Below are 26,951 nucleotides of genomic sequence, written 5' to 3' on the forward strand. Positions count from 1 at the left end.
TCAAGCTGCTGGGCACACCCTAATCGGAAATCGGCTCAGTGATAGGCCAGTTCAAATGGATACTTTAGGGTAAAATGTAATTCAATCGGCCACCTGCGTGTGGACCGACATGACTGTGCAACTTTCTGCGTATCCCATTGGCCACTGGCCCCTATAAAGCTGCTACGCCTCTTAGTCTCAGGGTCCAAGTCCCTGCTCAGCCGTGTCGGGTATACTTGGACCCAAGCTCAAGCTTGCAAATAAACCCTCGTGCGCTTGCATCGGTGTCGGCTCCTTGGTGGTTTCTCGAATTCGCGATCTTGGGCACAACAACAGGGACTTGTGGGTCCAGTGTCCTCCTCACAGAAAGTGGTGGAGTGCATATTGGAGCACCCAGCATGTTTATGGGGGCTGGTTGCAGATCTGTGTGGCCACAGGGCTGAGGACAAAAGCCTGAGTTCCCCTTTTGCCTGCTCAGCCAGGACCCCCTCAGGGTCTCCCCTGGGCTACTGCACCAGGATAGGCCTCTACATAGAGGGGGCACGCCTCTCCAGTCAGTTTTGGCTTATAAAGTGTTTCCCCAAATCTACACTAACATTGGTGTTTCCTCCTCATTGAGTAACCAGGGACTGTGGCCTTAGGGAAGAGAGTGGTCTCCAGGCCATAACAGTTGGTACCCAGAATCTCAGTGAACACCACTGTAGGGGCAGGAGGGGTGGGGATATAGAAAGTAGCCACATACACATGCTCAGGGAAAATGTGGACTCAAAAACAACATGAGAAGAGCTGAAATGCACACCTAAAGCTGATTTCTGGCACACAGTCTATAGCAATCAACTATCAAAACAAACAATAAACCTGCTGATGGGGAGAATCTGATTTTCAGAATTACCACATTAGGAGACTGAGAACACCAGTTTTCAACAACAGCAAAACACAAAATACGCAAAGCCAGGAAAATACGACTCACTCAAAGTAAAAACAAACATCAAATGTCCCTGTGGAAGATCAGATAGTGGACTTACTAGACAAATACTTTAAATCAACTGCCTATAAGATGCTCAGAGAATTACACAAAAACTCAAGTAAATGAGGTATGAATAAAATAAAATATTAACAAAGAGATATAAGACAAAAAGAAACTAACATCCAGCGCTGACATAAACAATAACTGAAATAAAAAATGTACTGGAGGTATTTAAGAGCAGATTTCAGCCAGCAGAAGAAATAATATCTGACCTTGAACACAGGACAATTGAAATGATCACATCCATGGAGCAGAATGAAGAAATAAGAAAAATGAGGACAGCCTAGAAGAGAACTGAGACCATAAAGGGAACAATCTATGCATTTTGGGGAGTCCCAGACAGAAAAGAGAGAAGAAGGTAGGAGAGATTATTTGAAGAAATAATGACTGAAAAGTTCCTCAAATTGATGAGAAATGAATATAAACACTGAAGAAGAATAACAAATTCCACTTAGGGTGATATCCACACTGAGACATATTATAATCAAAATGTTGAAAGCCAAAGGCAAAGAGTCTTGAAAACAGGAAGGGAAAAGTGATTCATCACAGACAGGGGTTCCTGTAAAAAAATTAGCAGATTTGTCATCAGAAATCCTAGAAGCCGGGCAGCCTGGGTAGCTCAGCGGTTTAGTGCCGCCTTCAGCCCAGAGTATGATCCTGGAGACCAGGGATCGAGTCCCACATCGGGCTCCCTGCATGGAGCCTGCTTCTCCCTCTGCCCGTTTCTCTGCCTCTCTCTCTCTCTCTGTCTCTCATGAATAAGTAAATAAAATCTAGAAAGAAGAAAGAAAGAAGAAAGAAAGAAAGAAGAAAGAAAGAAAGAAAGAAAGAAAGAAAGAAAGAAAGAAAGAAAGAAAGAAAGAAAGAAACCCTAGAGGCCAGAAGACATACTGATAGTACTCAATGTGCTGAAAGAAAAGCACTCAATCAGGAATCTTATATCTGCAAAACAGATCTGAAAAGTGAGGGAGAAATTAGGACCTTCTCCAGTGAACAAAAGGCTGAATGAGTTCATCACCACTGTACTTGCCTAGCAAGACCAGCTACAGAGAATCCTATAGGATGGAAGGACCCTGGACAGTCACTTGAAGCCACATGAAGACTTACAGGGCTAGTGAAGGGAAGTAAATGAGCAATTATAAATGTAGTATTAGTGTGATTCTGATTTGTAACTCCACTTTTTGTTTCCTACATGATTTAAAAGACCGATATATTAAAAAACAACTACTTGCTTAAAAGCCATATTCTAGTAACTTTGAATTATAACTCCACTATTTGTTTTCAACTTATTTTGACAGACTAATGCATAAAAACAATTATTAGTCTATGTTTTCGGACACTGTGTAAAGATGTAATATTCTGAAATCAATCACTATAAGGGGATGGGATGGAGCTGTAGAAAATGACACTTTTTGTCTGTTATTGAAAATAAGCTTGTTGGGATCCCTGGGTGGCGCAGCGGTTTGGCGCCTGCCTTTGGCCCAGGGCGCGATCCTGGAGACCCGGGATCGAATCCCACGTCGGGCTCCCGGTGCATGGAGCCTGCTTCTCCCTCTGCCTGTGTCTCTGCCTCTCTCTCTCTCTCTGTGACTATCATAAATAAATAAAAATTAAAAAAAAAATAAGCTTGTAGAAATACACAGTTAGGGTGCTGGAATTTTAGGATGTGTAATATAACCCCCATGGTAAACACAAAAACAGTATCTATGGAATATACATGCAAAAGGAAATGAGAAGGGAGTTAAACCATTCTACTAAATAAACTAAACAAATACTAAAACAATTCTGGAAAAAATTTTAAAGATTTTATTTATTTATTCATGAGAGACACAGAGAGAGAGGCAGAGACATAAGCAGAGGGAGAGAAGCAGGCTCCCTGTGGTGTGGGACTCGATCCCAGGACCCCAGGATCACAACACAAGCCAAAGGCAGATGCTCAATGCCTGAGCCACCCAGGTGTCCCAGGAACAACATAATTAAAAGAAATATAGACAATAGGTAAATAACAGAATAATGGGAACATGCCCTTCCTTATTCAGCAAAATTACTTTGAATGTAAATGAATTAAACGCACCAATCAAAGGATAAAGGTGGCAGAATGGTGACAGAAAGATGATCTAACTCTATGTTGTTGAAAGGAGGCTCATTTTATCTAAAATCACAAATAGTTTGACAGGAAAGGATGGAGAAAGGAATCCCATGCACATAGTAGCCAAATGAGAACAAGACTGTTTGTACTAATATCTGACAAAATCGACTTTAAATCAAAGTTTAGGGTTGGGAACGCAGAGCGGATGGAGTCGATTCAACGGGGTTCCAGGCTGGGCTATAGAGCAGGTAAATGAGCTGAAAGAGAAGGGCAATAAGGCCCTGAGTGCGGGCAACATTGATGACGCACTGCAGTGCTACTCTGAGGCCATTAAGTTAGATCCCCAGAACCATGTGCTCTATAGCAATCGCTCTGCAGCTTACGCCAAGAAAGGGGACTACCAGAAGGCTTATGAGGATGGCTGCAAAACGGTGGACTTAAAGCCCGACTGGGGCAGGGGCTATTCGAGGAAGGCTGCAGCCCTTGAGTTCTTAAACCGATTTGAAGAAGCCAAGCGAACCTACGAAGAGGGTTTAAAACATGAAGCAAATAATCCTCAGCTCAAAGAGGGCTTACAGAATATGGAGGCTCGGTTGGCAGAACGGAAATTCATGAACCCTTTCAACATGCCCAATCTGTACCAGAAATTGGAGAGTGATCCCAGGACAAGGACACTGCTCGCTGATCCTACCTACCGGGAGCTGATAGAGCAACTACGAAACAAGCCATCTGACTTGGGCACGAAACTGCAAGATCCCCGGATCATGACTACTCTGAGCATCCTGCTGGGTGTGGATCTGGGCAGTATGGATGAGGAGGAGGAAGTTGGAACACCTCCCCCACCTCCTCCTCCCAGGAAGGACACCAAGCCAGAGGCAATGGAAGAAGATCTTCCAGAGAATAAGAAGCAGGCGCTGAAAGAGAAAGAGCTGGGGAATGAAGCCTACAAGAAGAAAGACTTTGACACAGCCTTGAAGCACTATGACAGAGCCAAGGACCTGGACCCCACCAACATGACTTACTTGACCAATCAAGCAGCCGTGTACTTCGAGAAGGGCGACTACAGTAAATGCCGGGAGCTTTGTGAGAAGGCCATCGAAGTGGGGCGAGAAAACCGAGAAGACTATCGACAGATTGCCAAAGCTTATGCTCGAATTGGCAACTCCTACTCCAAGGAAGAAAAGTGCAAGGCTACCACCCATTTCTATAACAAGTCTTTGGCAGAGCACCGGACCCCAGATGTGCTCAAGAAATGCCAACAGGCAGAGAAAATTCTGAAGGAGCAAGAGCGGCTGGCTTACATAAACCCAGATCTGGCCTTGGAGGAGAAGAACAAAGGCAATGAATGTTTTCAGAAAGGGGACTATCCCCAGGCCATGAAGCATTATACAGAAGCCATCAAACGGAATCCAAAAGATGCCAAATTGTACAGCAATCGAGCTGCCTGCTACACCAAACTCCTGGAGTTTCAGCTGGCGCTCAGGACTGTGAGGAATGTATCCAGCTAGAGCCGGCCTTCATCAAGGGGTACACCCGGAAAGCAGCTGCCCTGGAGGCAATGAAGGACTACACGAAAGCCATGGATGTCTACCAGAAGGCGTTAGATCTGGACTCCACCTGCAAGGAAGCGGCAGACGGTTACCAGCGCTGTATGATGGCCCAGTACAACCACCACGATAACCCCGAAGACGTGAAGCGACGGGCCATGGCTGACCCTGAGGTGCAGCAGATAATGAGTGACCCTGCCACGCGGCTTATCCTGGAGCAGATGCAGAAGGACCCTCAGGCACTCAGCGAACACTTAAAGAATCCTGTAATAGCCCAGAAGATCCAGAAGCTGACGGATGTGGGTCTGATTGCAATTCGGTGATGACTTGCTCATCATCCCCTTCCCTTCGCCCTCATGTGGAAAGAGGAGCTGGGACCGCGGCAAGCCGCGCGGAGCAGAGGGGAGAGCAAGGGAAAGTGAACAACTTCTCTCTATATATTTATATAGACCTATGTGGAAGACACAGAGACTCGTACTCATGTTACTCGCACCGCCGCTGCCTCTGGGCCCTCCCAGCACACGCATGGTCTCTTCCACCACCCCCTGGGTTCCCTGTTCCCTTCCCCAACTTCAGTCACTGTCTCAACTGCTCTCCCATAGTTGGTTATTTTTTATTTGGGGCAGTGGGCATGTATGGGGAGGGGGTGCTGTTCTTCCCCGACCTCAGGTCCCATTTGTCCTCACGTTGTTAACTCCACATGGCCTTCTCCAATAAAACAAGCCAGTCGGGTGTGGTTATAAAAAATAAATAAATAAAATAAATAAATAAATCAAAGTTTAGAAGAGACAAAAAAGAACAGTATATATTAATACAAGTTTCAATAGAGCAAGAAGATATAAAAATTATAAACTTCTAGCATTAATAACAGATCAACAAAATCTGTGAAGCAAAACTTGATAGAATGAAAGGCAGAAGTAGAGAGACCCACAGTAACAGCTGGAGAATTCATTATCACATTCTGAGTGGGATAGAGCAACCAGCAGAAGAAAAGTTAGGGAACAGAGGGCTTGAGCAACGTAATAAACCAGCTAGATCTGACACACATATACAGAACACTCTACCCACACATAACAGAATACACATTCTTCTCCAGCGCACATGGAACACTCACTGTCCAGGATGCAGCCTATGTTAGACCACAGATGAAGACTCAAACAGAATTGAAAGGATATCACATAAACTATGTTTTCCAAGCACCATGGGCGGGCGGGGGGGGGGGTGCAGTTAGAAATCGAAAACAAAAGGAAAACTAGAATTAAACACACTCTTAACAAATGGGCCAAAAGAAATCACAAGTAAAATATTTAAGAAATGTTTAAGTCAGTGACCAACTCCTGCCTTAGACGGTTCTGCTGGCCCTTTGGTTCCCCACTGCCTTCCTCCCTCCAGGAGAGCTAGTCTCGCGGTGGCAGGCGGAGGGGAGCAGAGAGAGGTGAACAAAGAGAAGGAAGACCTGGCTGCATGTGGGTGGTGTCTGTGGTGACAGAAGGGGAGGTGGAGGAGCAGTGGCAGTGTGGGTCGCACCTTGAGGAGGAAGAACAGCACGTGGGCAAGGGCTCTCTCCCCACCCTTTCCTCCAGCCCCTCAGGTGCAGAAGATGAGTAAGCTCTCCTTCAGTGACCTATGTGGCCTCTGCTGCTGTCTGCCTTTCCCTGGGAAAATGACTTCAAATTAGCATTTTTACCACCTGATCCAACTTATACAATGATGTGTGATGAATGTAGAAACTGCTAGACTTAGGGATGCCTGGGTGGCTCAGTGGTTGAGCGTCTGCCTTTGGCTCAGGATGTGATCCCCGGTAGGGGATCAAGTCCCACATCAGGCTCCCTGCATGGAGCCTGCTTCTCCTTCTGTCTGTGCCTCTGCCTCTGTCTGTGTCCCTCATGAATAAATTAATAAAAATTTTTTAAAGAAAAGAAAAAGAAACTGGTGGACTTCACACCAATCAGAATAAGCAGACTGGTAGTATTCTTCTAGAGAAAAAGATGCTATTGAGTGTTTCATGACTAGAACCAGTAAAGGCACCAGAATTGCCTGCATGTTTGTACTTTGTCCAAGCAAGAGCGGCCAAGTACACTTAACTCTTCGCACACAGAAATGATCTTGATCTTGGTCAGATGAGCAGCTTTTACATAGGACTGGGATCACAGACCGATTGTACTATACTGTGTAAGTGTTGGGAACCTGTTGAAGAAAAACCTCTATGCAGATACAGGAGCTGCTTGGCTTACTCTTAGCACAAAATATGGTATTTTCCCTGAAAATGTGATCATATGTGGCCAAAGTAGGACAGAACATCTGTGGATCCTGCTGCTTGGTGTGAGAGTGCTACAGCACTCTTCATTCTCTTCATTCTCCTTTGACCACGGGATGGGAATCACTCTTCCTGACACTTGGAAGACCTACAGTTTTGTTTTTTTTTTTAAGACCTACAGTTTTGATGCACTCCCAAACATTGACAAAATCTCTAAGATAACAGCTCCTGTGCTAATAATTCAGGAGACTGAAGGTGAAGTCAGTGACTTTTCACATGGCTTCGCATTCTTTGAGCTTTGCCAAGGTTTGAAGGGGCAGGTCACAATGATGTGGAACTTTATGGACGGTACCTTGAAAGGCTGAAACACTTTGGGTCACAGGAACTGCTAAATTTGTAAAATAGTCTGCAAATTTGCATATTGGGTTTTCTGTTCTTGCTGAACTGTGCTCTTCGGTAAATAACATAAAATCTGAAGGTTTTGTTTGCCAATCATGTCAGTTGCCTTCATAAATGTACAGGAAATGACTTGTTATCAGACTTAATGAAGGTTTTAATTACCAGAACCAGAAACTGGAAAGAATAGTATTATGCAGTCAGGCTTCTAATATATTTTTTCTAAGAATGTTCTTTAAACATCAAAGTGAGTACAGTATGACATTTTAATTCTATAAAATCGAATGCTGTAAAAGTATTGCCAAATGCTTTTGCATATCAGAAACAAGTTTATACATATTTTTAAAACATCTCAATGTAATAAATCTTATCCAGGTATACAAATATAATAGTCTTTCGATGGAAAATGGTATATCTAAAACAATTCAGGTACTTATGATAAAATACACTGTATGGAAACATGCAAATTTACTAGAGATGAACTTAACCTTATTGTACAGGGATGGAGGTTTGAATGGTTATTTTATTGTAAAAGACATTGAACTTTCTGTATTCCCTAGTTATCATACATTTCCTCCTATAAAAAAAAGATGTAAGTCTTTATTTTTATGCCATCTATTAATTTGCCATCTAGTTACCTTATAAATGAGAAGACTGATACCATTGAATTTTAACTAGTTCTGATTTATAGATTTGGTCCTGTGAGGCAACTACTCAAAATTCTCATTTTTGTTATGTAAAGGCATTTAGAGCTTCAAGAATGATTTTGTAGGGCAGCCCCGGTGGCGCACCGGTTTAGCGCCACCTGCAGCCCGGGGTGTGATCCTGGGGACCTGGGATCGAGTCACATGTCAGGCCTCCTGCATGGAGCCTGCTTCTCCCTCTGCCTGTGTCTCTGCCTCTCTCTCATTCTCTCTGAATAAATAAATAAATAAATAAATAAATCTTTAAAAAAATGATTTTGTAAGCAATGCTGTTTTAAATTTTGACAAATCTCACAGAATTCAGTACTCTGCATTATGAGACCACCTGAGAGTGTTAGATATTCTTCAAGACCACAAACAGGCTGGCTATATGGTCATTTTTCACTTGGGCTATTTTTAATAGGACCTATGATTTAGATTCCTATCTGATAATTTCATGGATTCACTCCTGGATGCAGGACATAAGAGAACATGTAATTCATAACTTTCGTACTTACTGATATGGTAAAAAAACAAAGCTCACATGTAAAAATTAAGTTGCCTTTCCTTGAATGAATCCTGAATGAATAAAACAAAGAAAGGAAAAGAAGTGTCCGCAGTCTAATTTGTGTTCCAGAAGACTCGTGCACTAAGTTTATGGGGAAAACTGGAATAACCCCCACATAAAAATAAATAGGCAAATAGCAAAAATGTGATTTAATCCCAAAATGTAAGACAGTACAGCAGTAAAAATGAGTGAACTACACTAACACATCGGGATAAGTTACCTGCATGTAACAACGATTCACAGAAGACATGTAGTTGTGTTTACTGTACAAGGAGGTAAAACAGGCAAAAAGCAATAATATTGGCTTTGGGCACAGAAACACTTATTGTAAAATCGTTAGAGCACTCAAAGGAGTGGTTAGCCACGAATTCTTGGACAGAGGTTACACCTGGGGTACGGCACTGGGGAGTGGCCCATGGGGCTTCATGTTTCTTGTCCCAATTGGGGGTGTGTGCCCAGGTGTTTGCTGTTTCAGATCTTCTGAAACTGGCATTTTTCAAACTGGAGTTGTTTTATATTCCAGGTTCATTGTTTTTAAGGAAATTAAAAATGAGATACCAAACTTCATTTCAAGGATACTTGGTAATCCATTGCAAATTGGATCAAAGCACAAACTGTTCACATTGGAATAGAGCCACAGTCAATTATCCTGAGCCATGTTAGAGAGGATACAGAAAGTCATAACAAGAGTTTTGGCTAGAATAGGTCATTTGATCTTTTTCTCGCTGGCACCGTCTATTGTTTTCTGATATACAATGTTCAATGTGGTGTGCAAGGCAATTCTATCTTGTGAAGGATTTGATGTGTCACATTAACCTCCCATTCAACTGGATTCAATACATTCAGAGAATGAAAAGCATATTGTTGCTCAATATAAATTAAACTGGAAATCATTCAATGGAATAACCACTGATGAAATAGCAAATACAAATGGAAATGACAGCAAATAGAGCTGTGTAAAAAATTTTAGTGCATTGTGACAGTGCTTTTTTGAAGTATGTTACTGCCTAAATCTCTTCTACTAAATTTCACTGAAAACAACCATAGAGAGAGATGTTAAATATTATAAATGTTAAATTTATATAAACTTCTCATTGTTACTTTCCAAAGAGAAATTTGAAGCATTCAAGGAAAATAATTGGGTGAAAGAAGCATTTGATTTACAAAATTCTGAAATAATATTTAGTTTTGATTTTGGTTTTAACAGGTTCACAAATTCTTTGACAACAATCCTCCTTTCCAGAGATGGATCTTAATGTCCTCCTCCTGAGCATGGACTTGCACTGAATGATTCACTTCTAACTGATAGAAAAGGCTGATGTGATGGTGTGTGACCCAGGACCTAGGAACATAAAACACATTGCAGCTTCTACCTGGCTTTTTCTCTCTCTTTTTGTCTGTCTGTCTCTCTGTTTCTGTATCTGTCTCTGTCTCTGGTTACTTGCACTGGGGGAAGAAGCTACCTAGTTATTAGCTACCTAATGGAAAAGTCCACACAGCTAGGAACTGAGGCCCCTTGGGACCATCTGGGAAGGAAATGAGGCCTCTTCCTCATTTCCTCATTTCCCTCAACAGCCATGTGAGGGAGCCTTATGTCCTAGGAATCCCTCAGCCCCAGTCAAGCCATCAGATGATGCAGTCCTGTCTGACAACCCAGTCCTGTCTGACTTGACTGCAACCCAGAGAGAGGCCCTGAGACAGAAGCACTCAGGTATAAGCCTCTCCTGGATTCCTGACCCTGGGAAACTGTGGGACACAATATATATTTGTTGTTCTGAGCTGCTATGCTGTGGATAATTTGTTAGGCACCAGTACATAACTATTATAGAGTCCAAAGAAGAGAATGAAGTATTGCACTTTAATTTCGATTGGCTCTAAATTAACTATGATATTAAACATCATCTATTGGTTTTAAGATTTAAGAAGAATATCTATGTCTAAGGGAACAGAATGCATATTATTACCATTCACAACAATCTATTTATTTGGAGTTTGATTTCTGACGGTAAACCAATTAAACAAAAGGAAGAAGCAGGCTGTCCTAGGCAGATGCTAAGATGGCCTGCCATAACTAACCTCTGGTTATTCATATTCTTCCAGTTGTTGGATCAAACACTAATCCAGGTGCTAGCGTGAAAGGACTTTGCATATGCAGTGAAGGTTCAGATCAGCTGCATTTAAAACAGGAGGATTGGGCAGCCGGAGTGGCTCAGCAGTTTAGCACCACCTTCAGCCCAGGGTATGATCCTGGAGACCCAGGATCCAGTCCCACGTCGGGCTCCCTGCATGGAGCCTACTTCTCCCTCTGCCTGTGTGTCTGCCTCTGTGTGTGTGTGTGTCTGTGTGTGTGTCTCATGAATAAATAAATAAAATCTTTTAAAAATAAAAAAAATAAATAAATAAATAAATAAATAAATAAATAAATAAATAAATAAAATAGGAGGATTATCCCAAGTAGTCCTGACCTAATCAGGTGAGCCCTTAATAGCACAGGGTGCTTCCTGAGTGAAGGGACTGGAAGAGTGAGCAGGATTCATTGTGAGTGGAGGCTTTATGATGGAAGGGGCTCCCGGCAAGCAATGCTGGTGGCCACAGGAGCTAAGAACAGCATCCCACTGACAGCGTGCCAGGAAGTGGAGACTGCCGACCTCCAACTACAAGAACTGGAATTCTGCTAACAGATCTGTACAAGCTTGTAGGGGGACCTCAAGCTCTAGTTGCAAACACTGTCTGTGACATGCTGAGGAGAAGACCCCTCAGCATCACTCCTGGACTGCTGACCTACAGAACTGTGCACATACACATGGGTGTGGTTGTAAGTCACTATGTTTGTGGTTAATTTGTTATGCAGCAATAGAAAACCACCACATAGCCTCAATGCACATCACATTTTCCCAGTGGAATGAATGAATGTATGAATCGTCGTGCACACTAGTTGCATGAAATAAAATCTCATTTTTCATGTATTTTCCATTTTGTGATTTTTAAGTGATGGGATTAAAATCTAATAGTCATATTTCATTCATTCATTCAACAACAATTAATTTAGTGCCTACTCTGCACCAAGAATGGCTTTCTACACTAGGGGTACAGCTTTCCTCAAAGTAGCCCAAAGCACCTGTGCTTCATGCTTTACATTCTAGAGGCTTCCTAAAAGTGAGATGGAGCCCCTGGAGCATTTTCAGTGATGAAATGACACATTCTGACTCACATTAGCAGGATCACTGACCCCAGTGGAGAGAGTGGCCCTGGGTGGCAGGTGTTGGGGTGGCAGCAGGGTGCAATCAGGAGAGCGGGTGGAGACTAAGGGGATGAGAAGGCATGAGGGCTGAGAGAGATGGAGAGAAGGGCTGCAGATGCAGGTGGAGGGAGAGAAGCAGTGGTAAAGAATTCTAAAGTAGTGGAATTTGAATACATTGAATACATTGTTATATCAATTTTTTATTTAATCTCTATTCAGGTCTTAGCAAGATATTGTTTGCATCTAATATTTACTGCACTCTGTGGACTGAATACCTGTGGCCTCCTTATGTTATCAGGGTTAAGAAGTAACCTAGATGCCACTAATACCCAAATAAAATCGTCCTTAGGTGCTCATTCATACACACAGGCAACACTGAATGCTGATGACGGGCATTTGGACTGCCCTGAATACTTGCAACTATGAGGTGATTAATGGTTGGACACTCTGATTGAAATGTACTATATTAATGATACTTTCTCTTTTTTTGTATCCTTGATGCTCTGGCATTTGTGGCCTCCATAACTGGGGAGACATTCTCCCTCCCCTGAGTGGCCAATTCTGAGAGCCAGCTAAATGCTTGACCAGGAGCACACCTTCCCTTTGCAAACATATTCTGAACTACCTCTCTTTAAGACTACTCCAGGATATAATATTCCTCTGCTCCAATTACTCAGGACCAGGTACCAGGCTTCTAGAGACAACTCCTGTGACCCAAAGCCAACTGATGACATTATTCAGACTAGTTAATTCTAAAATGTGTCCCCAACCCCTCTGTCTTTCTCAAGGAAAATACAATAAATGCTCTGGGCCATGCTTTCTTCCACTCCTTCTGCCCCCTGGCGCTCCTTGGTGCTTCCCCATATGGCCCTCTGTGGTGTTCCATGCCCCTCCTCTCAGTAATGTAATAAAAAAAAACAGCTTCTTTCAATGGCATCAGCCTCTCCACCTATCACTTAGTCACCTGGGTAAATCAAGACCCAGACACAGATCACATACAGACTGTACTTCCAACGTGCATCTTTGTATTGAGGCTATGTCTGGAATTCACAGACGGAGCTATGGAACAGAGGTCATTTTAAAGCACAAAAACTTAAAGTCTTGGCTTGGGAAAGTGAAAATGACAGCTTTGGTTATTTCAAAGCTGTTTAGGCAAATTTATACAGAAAGGATAAAATCACTACTTTGACACATGCGAGTCCCGATCTCTCAGGGGTTGTCAAGATTATGGTTAAGAAACAAGAAGAAAACTGGCCTCTGTGAAAATCTCTAGCTAGTGCCCCAAGCACACCTGCCTCAGGTACAGAAGACACCTTGTTCCTTCACCAATTGTCCCACAGTCAGCTCTCTCTCTGGCATCAAATTCCCTGAGAGTAAGTTTCCTTCTCAGACAGTCCAGGGGGACTGTCTGGACTGTTGTTTCCTTCGCTGAGTAGAAGATTTTTATTTTTGTGCAGTCCCAATAGTGTATTTTTGCTTTTGTTTCCCTTGCCTCCGGAGACAGATCTAGAGAGGTTACTGCCTGTGTTCTCTTCTAGGATGTTTATGGTTTCAGGACTCACATTTAGGTCTTTACTCCATCTCGAATTTATTTTTGTATATGGTATATGGTTCTTTCTTTTTCAAGTTGCTGGCATGATGATGGACCTGTCAGGTATGGGACTATGGAATCACTTGCGGTACACCTAACACTGTATGTTAACTTCTGGAATTAAAACCCCTACATAAAGAAGTAGGCAAGTAAGTAAGCAAGTCAGTCGGTGGAGGGGGTGTGGTGAGGGGTTCAAGGCAGAGACTCAAGCTCAGCAAGGGGTCTCCGGGAAGGAAGACAGGAAAAATGGCTGAGCCCAGTCTGGTGTCTTCACTTGGTTTCTTCAGAAAGACCCTGGTCCAGGAGTCAGGGGGAAAGTGTAACAAAGAGCGCTGCACGCAAGATGAAAAGTGTCAGGTCACTCTATGGTCCCGGGGAGGGCGAGGCTCTCAGGCTCTCAGGCCCCAGGGCGGGTCCGGGGCGGGGACGCTCAGGCTGGGGAGTCCCCACCTCCCCGGGTTTCACTTCTCCGTCTCCCAACCTGGCTCAGGGCCCCCTGCCTGGAGACTCGTGACGCAGCCCCAGCGCGCACTCCCATTGGGTGCAGCGTTTCTGGAGGAGCCAATCAGCGGCACCGGGTCCCGGGCTCGAAAGCCTCCGCCGCCGCCTCCGCCCCCCAGTCCGGCGGCGACGGCCAGTGTCCCCGGAGCCCGGAGATGGAGGTGGTGATGCCGCGAGCCCTCCTCGTGCTGCTGTCGGCGGCCCTGGCCGTGACCCCTGACCCGGGCGGGTGAGTGCGGGCGGGAGCGAGGGGACCGGCGGGCGGGGACGCGGGACCCCGGGAAGCCGCCTCTCCGCCGCCCCGGCCCCCGCGGCCTGGGCTCCCCGGTCCCTCCCGCCTCCGCCCCGCCCCGGGCATCTCCCCTGGGCCCCGGGCCCCGCGGCGGGAGGGGGTCGGGCGGGGTCTCAGCCCTCGGCTCCGCAGGCTCCCACTCCCTGAGGTTTTTCCACACCGCCGTGTCCCGGCCCGGCCGCGGGGACCCCCTCTACATCTCTGTGGGCTACGTGGACGACACGCAGTTCCTGCGGTTCAACAGCGACGCGGCGAGTCCGAAGGTGGAGCCGCGGGCGCGGTGGATGGAGCAGGAGGGGCCGGAGTTTTGGGAGGAGCAGACGGAGATCGCCAAGGTGCACGCCCAGACCTCCCGATCCAACCTGCAGACGGCCCTCGGCTACTACAACCAGAGCGAGGCCGGTGAGTGACCCGGGCCGGGTCCAGTTCACGAGTCCATGAACCCCCTTGCACAGCCTGGGGTCTCCCCGAGTTCCCGGGTCGGAGATTGACCCCCGGGCCAGGAGACCGTCCTGGCCCCCTACGCGGGACGAGCCTGCAAGGACTTGCGGACAGTTTCCGAGGTCTCTGACCACTCGCCGGCCGTAGGTCCAATGCCAGGGGAGTCTAGGTGGACCGGGCTGACGGCGGGGACCGGGCTACCGGGGCGGGACTGACTGAGACGGGGGCGGGGGGGGTTGCCCAGGGTCTCACACCTTCCAGTGGACTTCGGGCTGCGACGTGGGGCCGGACGGGCGCCTCCTCCGCGGGTATGAGCAGTTCGCGTACGACGGCGCCGATTACCTGGCCCTGGACGAGGACCTGCGCTCCTGGACCGCGGCGGACGCGGCGGCGCAGATCACCCGGCGCAAGTGGGAGGCGGCGGGCGCGGCCCAGTACTACCGGGTATACCTGCAGGGGGAGTGCGTGCAGTCGCTCCTTAAGTACCTGGAGAGAGGGAAAGAGACCCTGCAGCGCACAGGTCTGTGGGGCAGCTGGGACTCCGGGATCTCCCCTCCCGCTGGGGCTGTACCTCCTGCTATCCCTACAAAAAGGAAAATGGAATTGACACCAGAATTCCTCCCCTGCCCCACTTCTTGGATCCTGAAAGTGAAGACTTTCTTGGTTTTCAGTTCTGTACTAAAGAGAGACTCGCTCAGATAACCCATCCTTCTCTCTGGACATTTAAGGGATCCAGTCTTTATGGAGAGGGATAGAGATATCTCTGAAATAATTTAATAGCAGATTTCTTTGACCCTGGCATTCACCTTGGGCACCACTGACTGACTTCCTCCCTCAGGCCTTGCTCCCTGTCCCACACCCCACTTAATTGGAGGTCTGCCTCCAGGTTTTAAGAGGCACTGGACTTCCTCTACCTAGGTCAGGACCAGAAGTCTCTGTTGTCCCACTCAGAGACCTGGAACTTCCTACCTTAGGCTATCTTATCCTGATTCTAGATCTTCCAAAGGGATAGGAAGGTATCCCAGATCCTGGAGTTCAGGCTGGTGTCTGTATTTTGCACTCCCTCTCCCCCATTTGTCCTCTTCATTCTCAGCATGGTCACAACAGTGCTGCTTAGGTGGCCCACCCGGTATAATGCAAATTTGTAAATTTTCTGACCCTTCTCCTTAGATCCTCCAAAAATCTACCTGACCCGCCACCCCATCTCTGACCATGAGGTCACCCTGAGGTGCTGGGCGCTGGGCTTCTACCCTGCGGAGATCACCCTGACCTGGCAGCGGGATGGGGAGGACCAGACCCAGGACACAGAGGTTGTGGACACCAGGCCTGCAGGAGATGGGACCTTCCAGAAGTGGGCAGCTGTGGTGGTGCCCTCTGGACAGGAGCAGAGATACACGTGCCACGTGCAGCATGAGGGGCTGGCGGAGCCTGTCACGCAGAGATGGGGTAAGGAGGGCCTCGGGGTAGAGCTTCTACTCAGGGCAAGTGGAGCTCTTCTGGAGAATTTCAGCAGAGTCAGGTCTCAAGTCAGAGGCTGGACCCTCATCCTCCCTCCCCTTTCCAGAGCCTTCCCCTCTGTCCACCATTGTCATCGTCAGCATTGCTGCTCTGGTTCTCCTCGTGGTCGCTGGGGTGATTGGAGCTGTGATCTGGAGGAAGCAGCGCTCGGGTAGGGAACCGACTGAATACTCTGTGTTTTCCTGTCCTGTTGGGGGTTTCCTAGGGAGCACGCTGTCCTGCCTTGTTAACGGGAGGTGCCGTCCATACACGGTTACTCTCCCACACTGGAGCTGTGTACTCACACTCACTGTGCAGCAAACACTTGGGAAAATGAAGGCCAGAGTTTCGCCTTGGTGATTCTGGTGACGGGGACTGATTCCCAGCCGTCACAGGACAGAGCGGAAGGCCCCTGCTGAGGACAGACCTCCAGCAAGTCAGGTGGTCCAGTGACCCCTCACCTCATGGCTTGTCTCCTGACCCTGACCTGGGCGGTCAGTCAGAATTCTGCAGACTCACTCTGCACCAGGACTGGGAGCTTCCTCGAGGATCTCCTGGCCCAGCCCTGTGCCCGGCCTCTCACATGATGTTTTCTTCCCACACAGGAGGAAAAGGACCAGGCTACTCTCATGCTGCACGTGAGTATGCAGGGAGTGATCCCTGAGACCCCGGGGGAGTGTAGACAGGACCCCATGGGGAGCTCACCCCCACAGCTGCTCCTTTAGTCTCACCTCCTGTGAGCTCTGACCACGTCCTGTTTATTCTCCTCTAGGTGATGACAGTGCCCAGGGCTCTGATGTGTCTCTGACAGCTCCTAGAGGTGAGACCCCAGAGACCCTGAAGTGGGGAGGGTTGGGGCACTGGGGACCAGATGAGCACGAGGGGGCTGTTGAGAATGTCAGCACTTATGTGACCGACCTCAATTTGTACTTGATTTTTTCTCACAGTGTGAGACCAGCTGCCCTGTGGGGACTGAGCGATGCAAGATGTGTTCACATCTCACGTGATGACATCAACAACCCTGGCTTGTCTCTGCAAACAGTGTCAGGATGTGCCTGTGTCCCTAGGAGCATAATGTGAGGAGGTGGGGAGATTGGCCCACCCTGCCCACCATGACCTGTCCCTAATCTGATGTGCGCTCTCTTCTCTGATGTGCTTTCCTGTCCAGGAGAGGCAGGGCTGGACCATCTCCATCCCTGTCTTTGTTTCATGTTGAGTACTAATGACTTACTACCCGATTGAAAATAAGAATCCAGATATGAGTTTGTGTTTCCTGAGTCTTGGGATGTGGGGCTGATGAGGTAATAAAAGGAGATTTGTGAAGTTGAGAGAGCAAATAAATGGAAGCCCTGAGAACCTTCCAGAACTCTCATGTTTGCTGTGTTGAGTCTGTTGAAGTTGGGGGCTGAAAGGTGTCAGGAGCCGAGGGGGGATGGGGCCTGTGCCCAGTAGGTGCTCAGTGCATCCTGGGTGTGCCCCTCAGCTGGGTCATCTCTCTGCTCCGTGTCCTTGCTGTGGAAGCTTGTCTCATAAGGATTTGTGATCAAGGGGACTTGGACATCACCTGTCACCAGGATCTTCTTTAGCCACAGCATCCTAAGACTGGGTTAGCCTAAACTCATGTCTGCGTTGCAGGCATAGCCCCCATTTTCTTTTTTAATTACTCCTCTAGAGGCTCATGCCTGCTGTTAACTCTTGTGTCCAAGTTCCTGTCCCATTGTCCCCTGGTGACCCCATCGGTTACAGTAGCAGGTGTCCTTTGGGCTCGCGTCCCCACAGGCCTAGGTTGTCCCCTGCACATAGGAGTCCCTGAGGTTTGGAGAGATGAACTTCCAGATCCATCCACTCTCCCCCTCCCAGATGGAGTCCCACATCGGGCTCCTTTCATGGAGCCTGCTTCTCCCTTTGCCTGTGTCTCTGCCTCTCTCTCTCTCTCTCTCTTATCTCTCATGAATAAATATATAACATCTTTAAAAAAAAAAAAAAGGATCTGTGGGATCCCTGGGTGGCGCAGCGGTTTGGTGCCTGCCTTTGGCCCAGGGCGTGATCCTGGATACCCGGGATCGAATCCCATGTCAGGCTCCCGGCGCATGGAGCCTGCTTCTTCCTCTGCCTGTGTCTCTGCCTCTCTCTCTCTCTCTGTGTGACTATCATAAATAAAATAAATAAAAATAAAAAAAATAAGGATCCAGATAGGGGTTTGTGTTTCCTAAGTCTTGGGATGTGGGGCTGCTAAGGTAATAAAAGATTTCTGAAGTTGAGAGAGCAAATAAATGGAAGCCCTGAGAACCTTCCAGAATCCTCATGTTTGCTGTGCTGAATCAGTTGCAGTTGGGGGCTGAAAGCTGTCAGGAGCCTAGGGGGGACGGTGCCAGTGCCCAGTAGGTGCTCAGTACATACTGGGTGAGTCGTGTTCAGGCCTCAGCGGGGTCCTCTCTTCTCCGTGTCCTTGCCCCTTCTATAGAAGCTTGTCTCACCAGGACCTGTGATCACAGGGACTTGGACGTCACCTGTTACCAGGACCTTCTGTAGCCAGAGCTTCCTGAGACTGGGTCAGCCTGCTAGACTCAGGTCTGGGTCACAGCATAGCCCCCATTTTGTTTCTTCCTTTTTCTTCTTTTTTTTTTTTTTTTTTTGAGTTGTTCCTCTAGAGCCTCATGCCTGCTCTTGCTCTTGTGTCCAAGTTTCTGTCCCATTGTCCCCTGTTGACCCCATTGGTTAAAGCAGCAGGTGTCCTTTGGGCTCCCGTCCCCACAGGCCTAGGTCGTCCCCTGCACACAGGAGTCCCCGAGGTTTGGAGAGATGAACTTCCAGATCCATCCAGTCTCCCCCTCCCTCCGCAGCTGCTTTCTGGATTATTGTTCACATCCTGAGGTAGAGAGGGGAGAAGTCAGAGGTTCTCCTCCTCATAAGCGTCCAGGAGTTTCTGCCTCCCCTGCTGCTCTGCCCTCCCTCCCCGCCCTGGGCCCCGTGATCCCCGTGGGATTTATAAAGCAGAGTGTAACGTAGATTTCTCTGTGGCTGGAGAAGAGGACCCAGGAAGCCCAAGTGCAGGGTGCCTGAGGAGTGAACTCTGTGTGTGGTGTGTGCAGGAGAAACGGTGTGGGGGTGGGAGCTGAGGGAGGGAGGTGGGGGCAGCCCCATGAGGAGAGAGAGGGGGCACTGATGACCAGTGGCTGGTGGGGGGCAGGAGCTGCCACAGAACAGCTGTGCCCCAGGCGCTTCTAGAAGAGGGAGACCCTCTTCCTGCGCATTCATTCAGCTGTAACTGTCCTGTGTCACATGCAGGACACACTGTTTGCATCTGGGCGGCTCAGTGAGACTCAGGTGAGGCAAACCTGCTGGTCTCCTGGAGAGTATGTTCTAGTGGTCGGGGGAGACTACACCTGACCCAGGCTGGTGGGTGATTGGGGCAGTGACCCCCTTCTGTAGTAGGAAATCCGAGTGTAGCTCATGTCTCCTCCAAAGCATACCAACTAATAGCATGCTCATGACTGGAAGCCTCACGGAGAACATGAGCAGTTGCTTACACTGTGTGTTACGGGTAGTGTGTACTGTGTTCTTACGATGAGCGAAGCTGCAATAAATTAGCAAATCATAAGGAAGGGAAACACCGTGGATAGTACTTACAGTAAAAAAGTCCTCATACAGGTGCACACGCACAGTCCCAACCCGTGTAATTCAGACATGAACTGTGTGTGTGTGTGTGTGTGTGTGTGTGTGTGTAAGCACAGTAAGTAAGGGAGGTGTAGACATTGGAAGTAGGTAGGAGCCTTGAGGAAGGTGACCCAGAGAGAACCTGCTCTAGGACAGGGACGGTGGCCACCTTACTGCAGGGATTGGGGGAGCCTCCCTGAGAAGGTGATCTGGGAGAGATTGGAGGACATGAATTGTGTAGGAGGATGTCTGGGGGAAGTTCTTTCCAGGCAGGGAACCTCCATGCTCAAGCTCCAGGGCAGGAGCCTGTCCCATGTTTGAGGGAGGGTGAGGAGGCCCCTGGGGCTGGAGCAGAGAGCAAGGGGATGACATGACGTCACGTCATGGAGCCTGAGGACAGTAGAAGGGTTTTGAGTTTTCTCTGAGTGAGATGTGGAGTTATAAGAATGAACAGATCAATTCATTGAATTTCTTTACCAGCACCTGTTTGCTGCGTGCAGAATTGAGAGGTGAAGGGGAGCAACTAGTAGGGAACCTGTAGGACCCAGGGCAGTGTCCCAGGAGGGGGATGGGGGCTGAACATCTGGAATGTGGGGAGGGAAGATAATAGGAAATGAGTGGGTGCTGGATATGTTTACAGGTGAACTTTGCAGCATTTCCTAAGGCATTCCTTCTGGGGGGTGAGAGGGAGGGATCAAGGAGGGCATCCGGTATTTCAGACTGCAAGGAGAAGTGTGCAGTGCCTTCCATGGAGATGAAGGAGACACTGGAATCAGGACATTGGGAAGCAGCATCACAGACATCCACTTAGGAATGTGGAATCTGGGCTATAAGAAATGCAGCTGATGTCAGTTGGATACAGAGATATCAAGATTGGAGAATTATACTTGGGAAGTGGCTCCACATCAATCAGTTTCAGAGCCTTCAGCAGAGATGAGGACACCAAGGGTGTGATGGCCATAGAAGAGAAAGGAACAGGCCCAATCCCTGGACTGCTCGGGGCTAAGCAAGCTGATCAGAGCGTACCCCCACAGAGCGTACTGCTCTGTCTGGTTCTGCATCTAGTAGGTGCATAGAACAGAGAGGCCCAGCCTTCAGTGAGCACAGGGATTTCCTGGACTGTGCAGATCTAGAGAGGCTGGAGCACAGTGTGAGATTCGGGGTTTCTACAAGGTTGCTGCTGCTGCTGTTGGTCTTCAGATCACACATTGAGTAGCAAGCACATGAAGCAGGGTCCCCCGAGTCCCAATTTGAAGACTTCTGGCAAAGCAATGGTAATCAAGGCGGTGTCAGGGGATTGGTTCAAGATGGCAGCTTACAAACATCCTGAACCCATCTTCTTCCATGGACCCAATAGATTTTCAACTACTTGTGGAACAATCTCCTCTAAAGAAGATCTAAGCCTCCACAGCAAAGGATAAAAGGGCAGCATCAACACAGGTAAGAGAGGCAGAGACATTCTTGCCAAAACCAAAAAACTAGAAAATCCACCCCAGGCCTGAGAATCCAAAATATTGTGGCATCACAAAAATACACAACTTTGCTGAGAAGCAAGGGGTCTGTGCTCTACACCAGACACTAAATCCTGGGTCCTCCACAGGAGAGACGAGCCCCTCATGTGCCTGGCTTTGAAAACCAAAGGGATCATATTCAGGAAAACCACAAAACTCCAGGAAATGAAGAACTCACTCTTAAAGTTTGTGTGCAGTCTCACTCACCTCTGACTCAGTTCAAACACCAGTTTGAAAAGTTCCTAGGACACAAGTGAGGGAGATCCACTCACTAATCTTTTTCTTTTCCTATCAAGTCCAGTATAGTTAGCATACAGTGTTATATTAGCTTCTGATGTACAGATTCAACAGTTCTATACATTACATCATGATTGTCAGGATAAGTGTACTGTTATATCTGATAAAGGTTTAGTATCTAAAACTTAGGAAGAACTTCTCAAACTCAACACCTCAAAACCAAATAATCAAATTAAGAAATGGGCAGAAGACACGAATAGACATTTTCCCAAAGGCATCCAGATGGCTTGCAGACACATGAAAGATGCTCAATATCACTCACCATCAGGGAAACACAAATCAAAACCATGATGAAATACCACCTCACACCTGTCAGAATGGAGAACATTCACAACACAGGAAACAACATATGTTGGCAAGGATGCGGAGAAAGAAACCCTCCTGCACTGTTGGAAGAATGAAAACTGGTGCAGCCACTCTAGAAAACAGTATTGAAGTTCCTCATAAAGGTAAAAATAGAGCTACCCCATGATTCAGCAATTGCACTAGTAGGTATTTACCCAAAGGATACAAAAATGCAGATTAAAAGGGTACATGCACCCTGATTTTTTTTTAAGATTTTATTTATTTATCCATGAGAGACACAGAGAGAGAGAGAGAGAGAGAGAGGTAGAGACACAGGTAGAGGGAGAAGCAGGCTCCCTGCAGAGAGCCCGATATGGAACTCAATCCCAGGACTCCAGGATCACGCCCTGGGCTGAAGGCAGGAGCTAAACTGCTGAGCCACCGGGGATCCTCCTTGTTCCTGATCTTAAAGGAAAAACTTCCATCCTTGTTCGTTTCATATAAAGACACCTGGAGCATATTCATCTCTGGCTTTTATTATGTTGAGGTAGTTTCCTTCCATTCCTATTTGTTGAATGTTTTTATGATAAAAGAGTGTTGAATTTTGTCAAATGCTTCTTTTCTGCGTCAACTGAAATAATCATGTGTTTTCCCCTTCATTCTCCTAATGCGCTGTATTAGATTGCTTGATGCTCACACGTTGACATGTATTTGCATTCCAAGAATAGTCAGTGTATCGTGGTGATGCTGCTGAGTTCCGTTTGCTGGTATTTTGCTGGTGATACCTATGTGGATATTCCTAAGGGATACTGGCCTGTAGTTTCCTTGTATTGTCTCTGTCTGGCTTTGGTGTTAGGACAATGCTGGCCTCATGCGATAAATTGAAAGTGTTCTCTCCTCTGCAGTTTTGTGGTAGAGTTTCATTATTTTTTTAAAGATTCATTTACTTATTCATGGAGACACAGAGAGAGAAAAAGAGAGAGGCAGAGACATAGGCAGAGGGAGAAGCAGGCTCCCTCCAGGCAGCCTGAGGCAGGACTCCATCTCAGGACCCTGAGATCACGATTCAACCAAAAGGCAGATGCTCAACCGCTGAGCCACTCAGGCATCCTGTGGTCAAGTTTTAGAAGGATTGGTCTTCTTTTATGGTAGGATTCACAGTGAATCCATCAGATCCGGGGCTTCCTTTTGTAGGAGATATTTGATGATTGATTCAAATCCTACTGGTTATGGTTCTATTCAGTTATTCTATTTCTTTGTGATGCGGTTTTGATAGGTTTTTTTGTTTCTAAGCATCTGTTCATCTCATCTAGGTCATCCAGTTTGATGCTACATACCTGTTCATTGCCCTGCTAATCATCTTTAATTCTGTAGAATAGGCAGTAATATCCCCACTGACATTTCTGATTTTTAGCAATTTTAGTCTTGTCTCTTTGTCTTAGTCAATCTAGCTAACTGTTGGTCAATTCTGTAGATCTTTCTAAGAACCAACTTTTGGGTTCATTGATTTTCCCGATTGTTTTTCTATGCCCTGCTTAATTGATCTCTACTCTAATACTTATTATTGCCTTTCTTCTACTAACTTTGTGTTTTGTTTGTCTTTTTCTACTTCATTAAGTTTAGAGTTTGGCTGTTGACTTGAGATCTTTTTTTAAAAACTTATTATATTTTAATTGAATTATAATTAACTCAGAGTGTTATATTAGTCAGATGTAGAATGGAATGATTCAACAATTCTATACATCTATATACATTGCTCATCTCATTACTATAATTGTTCTGTTAGTCCCCTTCACCTTTCATCCCTCCCCAACAACCGCCCCTCTGGCAGCATCCGGTTTGTTCTCCACATTTAAGAATCTCTGTTTTACTTTGTCTCTTTTTTTCTTTGTTTTGTTTCTTAAATTCCACATAGGAAAGACATCATATGGTGTTTGTCCTTCTTGGACTTATTTCACTTAACATTATACCTTCTACATCCATCCATGTTGTTGCAAATGGCAAGATTTCATTCTTATTCATGGCTCCATAATACTCATACCTGTAAATGCATACATAATATCACAACTTCTTTATCCCTTCCCTCTATGTATGGACACCTGGGCTGCTTCCATATCTGGGCTACTGTAAACAGTGATGCAATAAACATAGGGATGCATATATCTTTTCAAATTAGTGTTTTCATTTTCCTTGGGCGAGTACTCAGTTGTGGAATTAATGGATCATATAGTAATCATATTTTCAATCTTCTGAGGAACCTCCGTACTGTTTTCCACAATGGTTGCACCAGTTTGCATTCACAACAGTGCATGAGAGTTCTTTGTTCTACACATCCTTACCAGCACTTGTTCTTTCTTGTGGTTTTGATTTTAGCTATTCTGATGGATGTAAGGTGATATCTCATTGTGGGTTTTTTAAATGTGTTTAAATATTTTTAAGGGTTTAAAAAGTGTTTATAGTTTGTAATTCCTAGTTGGAAAACATCATCTGAATGAATACCCTAGTGGCAAACCACTATAGAATGTTTCAGTTGCATGTGGGGCAGAGGGGTAAGGATTCTCTTCACAGCACCCAGCTTTCTTCATGAGAAGGTCAGAGGTACACTAGTTTGTATTATAGCAACATTCATTAGGTGATGGAAGTTACTTTGCCTTCAGCAAGGGCTTTATTCGTCAGAAGGGCATAATGCTTGACCTCCAAATTTGGCTGACAATTTCTGATGAGATTCATAACCTTTGGGTTGCTCTAATATTTTGACATATTTGCTGGGTTCTGGACTCTATCCTGGAAGGCCACCTAACTTCTGGATCCTGCATGGCTGCAAGAACCTCTGGGTCACTAAGACTCTCAGTTGAGCCCAAATATTCCTGCCATTCCAGGCATCCTCCCCCCTGCCTTTCCAGGCATTTCTCCAGGAAAATTACTAGGCATTAGCCCAGGAGAGCCACCTGGGAAAGAGCCATACACTGAGCTCCTGATTGTTGTCTGGCTTCTTCCTCCCCCTGGGCTCTCTCATGTTCTTACGAGCCTCTTAACCCTTTTCTATTCTTTCTTTGATCTCTCACTCTTCATGTTTTCGCTCATACTTCCTCCGATGTTCAACAATTTTCTGGGCCCTCGGTTGAGCTTCTTTCAGCATTGCACTAGCATCTTCATCATAATCCAGTTTACAAGCAAGGGCAAGATCATGTGCTGCTTCTTCCCAGTGATCCAGAAGTCTGTGTACTTTCCCCTCGCCACTTGTTTTTGTTTTTGTTGTTGTTGTTTTTTTTTTAAGATTTCATTTATTTATTCATGAGAGACACAGAGAGAAAGGCAGAGACACAGGCAGAGAGAGAGAAGCAGGCTCCATGCAAGGATCCTGATTTGGGACTCGATCCCGGGACTCTGGGATCATGGCCTGAGCCAAAGACAGACACTCAACCGTTGAGCCACCCAGGTGTCCCTTCCCTCGCCACTTGCAAAGCTAGCGGGATTTATTTCAGTAGCCCTGTCACAGTCTCGAATGGCAGCATTTGGCTTCTGTAATTTGACAAAGACACGGGCTCTTGGCATACAAAATGGCCAAACGAGAATTCAGTTTGATGGCATCTGTGAACAAGTCAATGGCTTTCTGTAGGTCACCATCATGTAGGGCATCAATGGCAGCCCCTTTTTTATCGTTTGCCTGATCCATCATTTCCTCAGTTATCTCTACATTTTCATCTCCCATTTCCTGAGGGGCATCAGTATCTGGTTCAGTCACACCGTCGTTGTCAATTTCTAGATCACTTTCTAGATGGTTCCTCTGTCTTTATGTTTTCCTCTGCCTTCTGTTTTTAATTCCTTGATATTGTCTTCTGATTTAGTTTTATAAGTAGCAGGTGGTATTTTACCCCCCATGGTCTCCACCCACTCCCACAGGAAGCGCATTTCCTTGGTAGGCAGAATGCTCAGATCCTGCTTACACATTTTCATGAAGGCCCAAAGCTCGCTCACTGCAGGGGTCCATGGTCCAGAGGTGGTGGCAGGGGGCAGGCATGGCTGAGGTCGCAGCCTGATTCCAGGTGCGAGTACTAGCTCAGCGTGACCGTGTGGAAGGAGGCCGCTGCCTCTCATTGTGTGTTTGATTTGTGTTTGCCAGATGATGAGTGGTGTTGAGCATCTTTTCAAGTACTTGTTTGTCTTCTTTGGAAAAAAAGGCTCTTCGTGTCCTCTGCCCACTTTAAATTGGTTTATTTTGTTGAGTGGGTGTTTTGTTCTTGTTGAGTTATATACATTCTTCATATATTTTGGGTATGCACCTTTATTGAATATATTTTTGCCAATATCTTCTCCCATTCAGTAGGTTGCCTTTGTTTTATTGAGGTTTTCTTTCACTATGCTAAAGGCTTTGTATTTTGATGTAGTTACAACTGTTTGATTTTTCTTGGTTTCCTAAGCCACAGGAAACATTCCTAGAAAATTGTTTCTATGGCTGATGTCAGGGATATAACTGCCTATGTTCTCCTCTAGATATCTTACATTTTTAGGTCTCACGTTTAGTTCTTTCCCCCATTTTGAGTTTATTTTGGGGTATGGTGTGAGAAATAGTCCAGTTTCATTCTCGTGAAGTAGGTGTTGCTTTCCAGCACCATTGGTTGAAGATACTGTCTTTTTCCCTACTGTATATTGTTGACTCCTTTGCTGTAGATCATTTGACCACGGAAGTGTTGGTTTATTTCTGAATTCTTTCACTTTCTCCTCTTCCTTTGTCTTTTCATCTTCTTTTTTAATTTTATTAAGAAATCTATATGTTTAGTTATTCATTTATTTTAGAGAGAGCATGTCAACTCAAGCAGAGGGAGAAGCAGAAGGGGAAGGATGTGGAGGGGGAAGGACTCTCAAGCAGACTCTGTGCTGAGTGCAGGCTCCATCTCACAACCCTGAGATCATGAGATCATGAACTGAGCTGAAGCCAAGAGTCAGAGGCTTAACTGATGGAGCCATCAGATGCCCCTTCTTTTATATGTAAGTATTTGCAGCTCTGAATCTCCCTCTTAGTACTGCTTTCACTGCATCCTGTAAGTGTCAGTATGTTGTGCTTCATTTGTATTTGTCTCAAAATATTTCC

At 46.2% G+C, this 26,951-nt stretch overlaps 2 protein-coding genes and 4 pseudogenes across 2 annotated transcripts in view; 3 read left to right on the plus strand and 3 right to left on the minus strand.

Moving 5' to 3' along the window:
• The window catches only part of LOC112641840 (stress-induced-phosphoprotein 1-like), a 32,136-nt pseudogene extending 26,778 nt beyond the window's left edge, over window positions 1-5,358 (plus strand).
• Window positions 5,359-6,242: 884 nt separating this feature from the next.
• Window positions 6,243-7,299, plus strand: LOC112641280 (alpha/beta hydrolase domain-containing protein 17B-like; annotated as a pseudogene).
• Window positions 7,300-14,002: 6,703 nt separating this feature from the next.
• LOC112641277 (DLA class I histocompatibility antigen, A9/A9 alpha chain-like) lies at window positions 14,003-17,479 on the plus strand. The gene is given in 9 exon segments (XM_049092545.1): window positions 14,003-14,097; window positions 14,099-14,108; window positions 14,304-14,573; window positions 14,857-15,132; window positions 15,783-16,058; window positions 16,177-16,281; window positions 16,715-16,747; window positions 16,882-16,929; window positions 17,057-17,479. Coding segments are annotated over 9 exon segments (1,086 nt in total). The 5' UTR covers window positions 14,003-14,034; the 3' UTR covers window positions 17,062-17,479.
• Window positions 17,480-17,800: 321 nt separating this feature from the next.
• The window catches only part of LOC112641841 (DLA class I histocompatibility antigen, A9/A9 alpha chain-like), a 36,585-nt gene continuing 27,434 nt past the window's right edge, over window positions 17,801-26,951 (minus strand). The window contains 1 exon segment of the mRNA XM_049092598.1: window positions 17,801-18,978. The gene's annotated coding sequence lies outside the window, so the exon portion shown is untranslated.
• Window positions 24,525-25,136, minus strand: LOC112641282 (hsc70-interacting protein-like; annotated as a pseudogene).
• On the minus strand, window positions 25,136-25,850 carry LOC112641279 (hsc70-interacting protein-like; annotated as a pseudogene).

The sequence above is a fragment of the Canis lupus genome, chromosome 12 (assembly GCF_003254725.2).
Source record: "Canis lupus dingo isolate Sandy chromosome 12, ASM325472v2, whole genome shotgun sequence".
Lineage (NCBI taxonomy): Eukaryota > Metazoa > Chordata > Mammalia > Carnivora > Canidae > Canis > Canis lupus.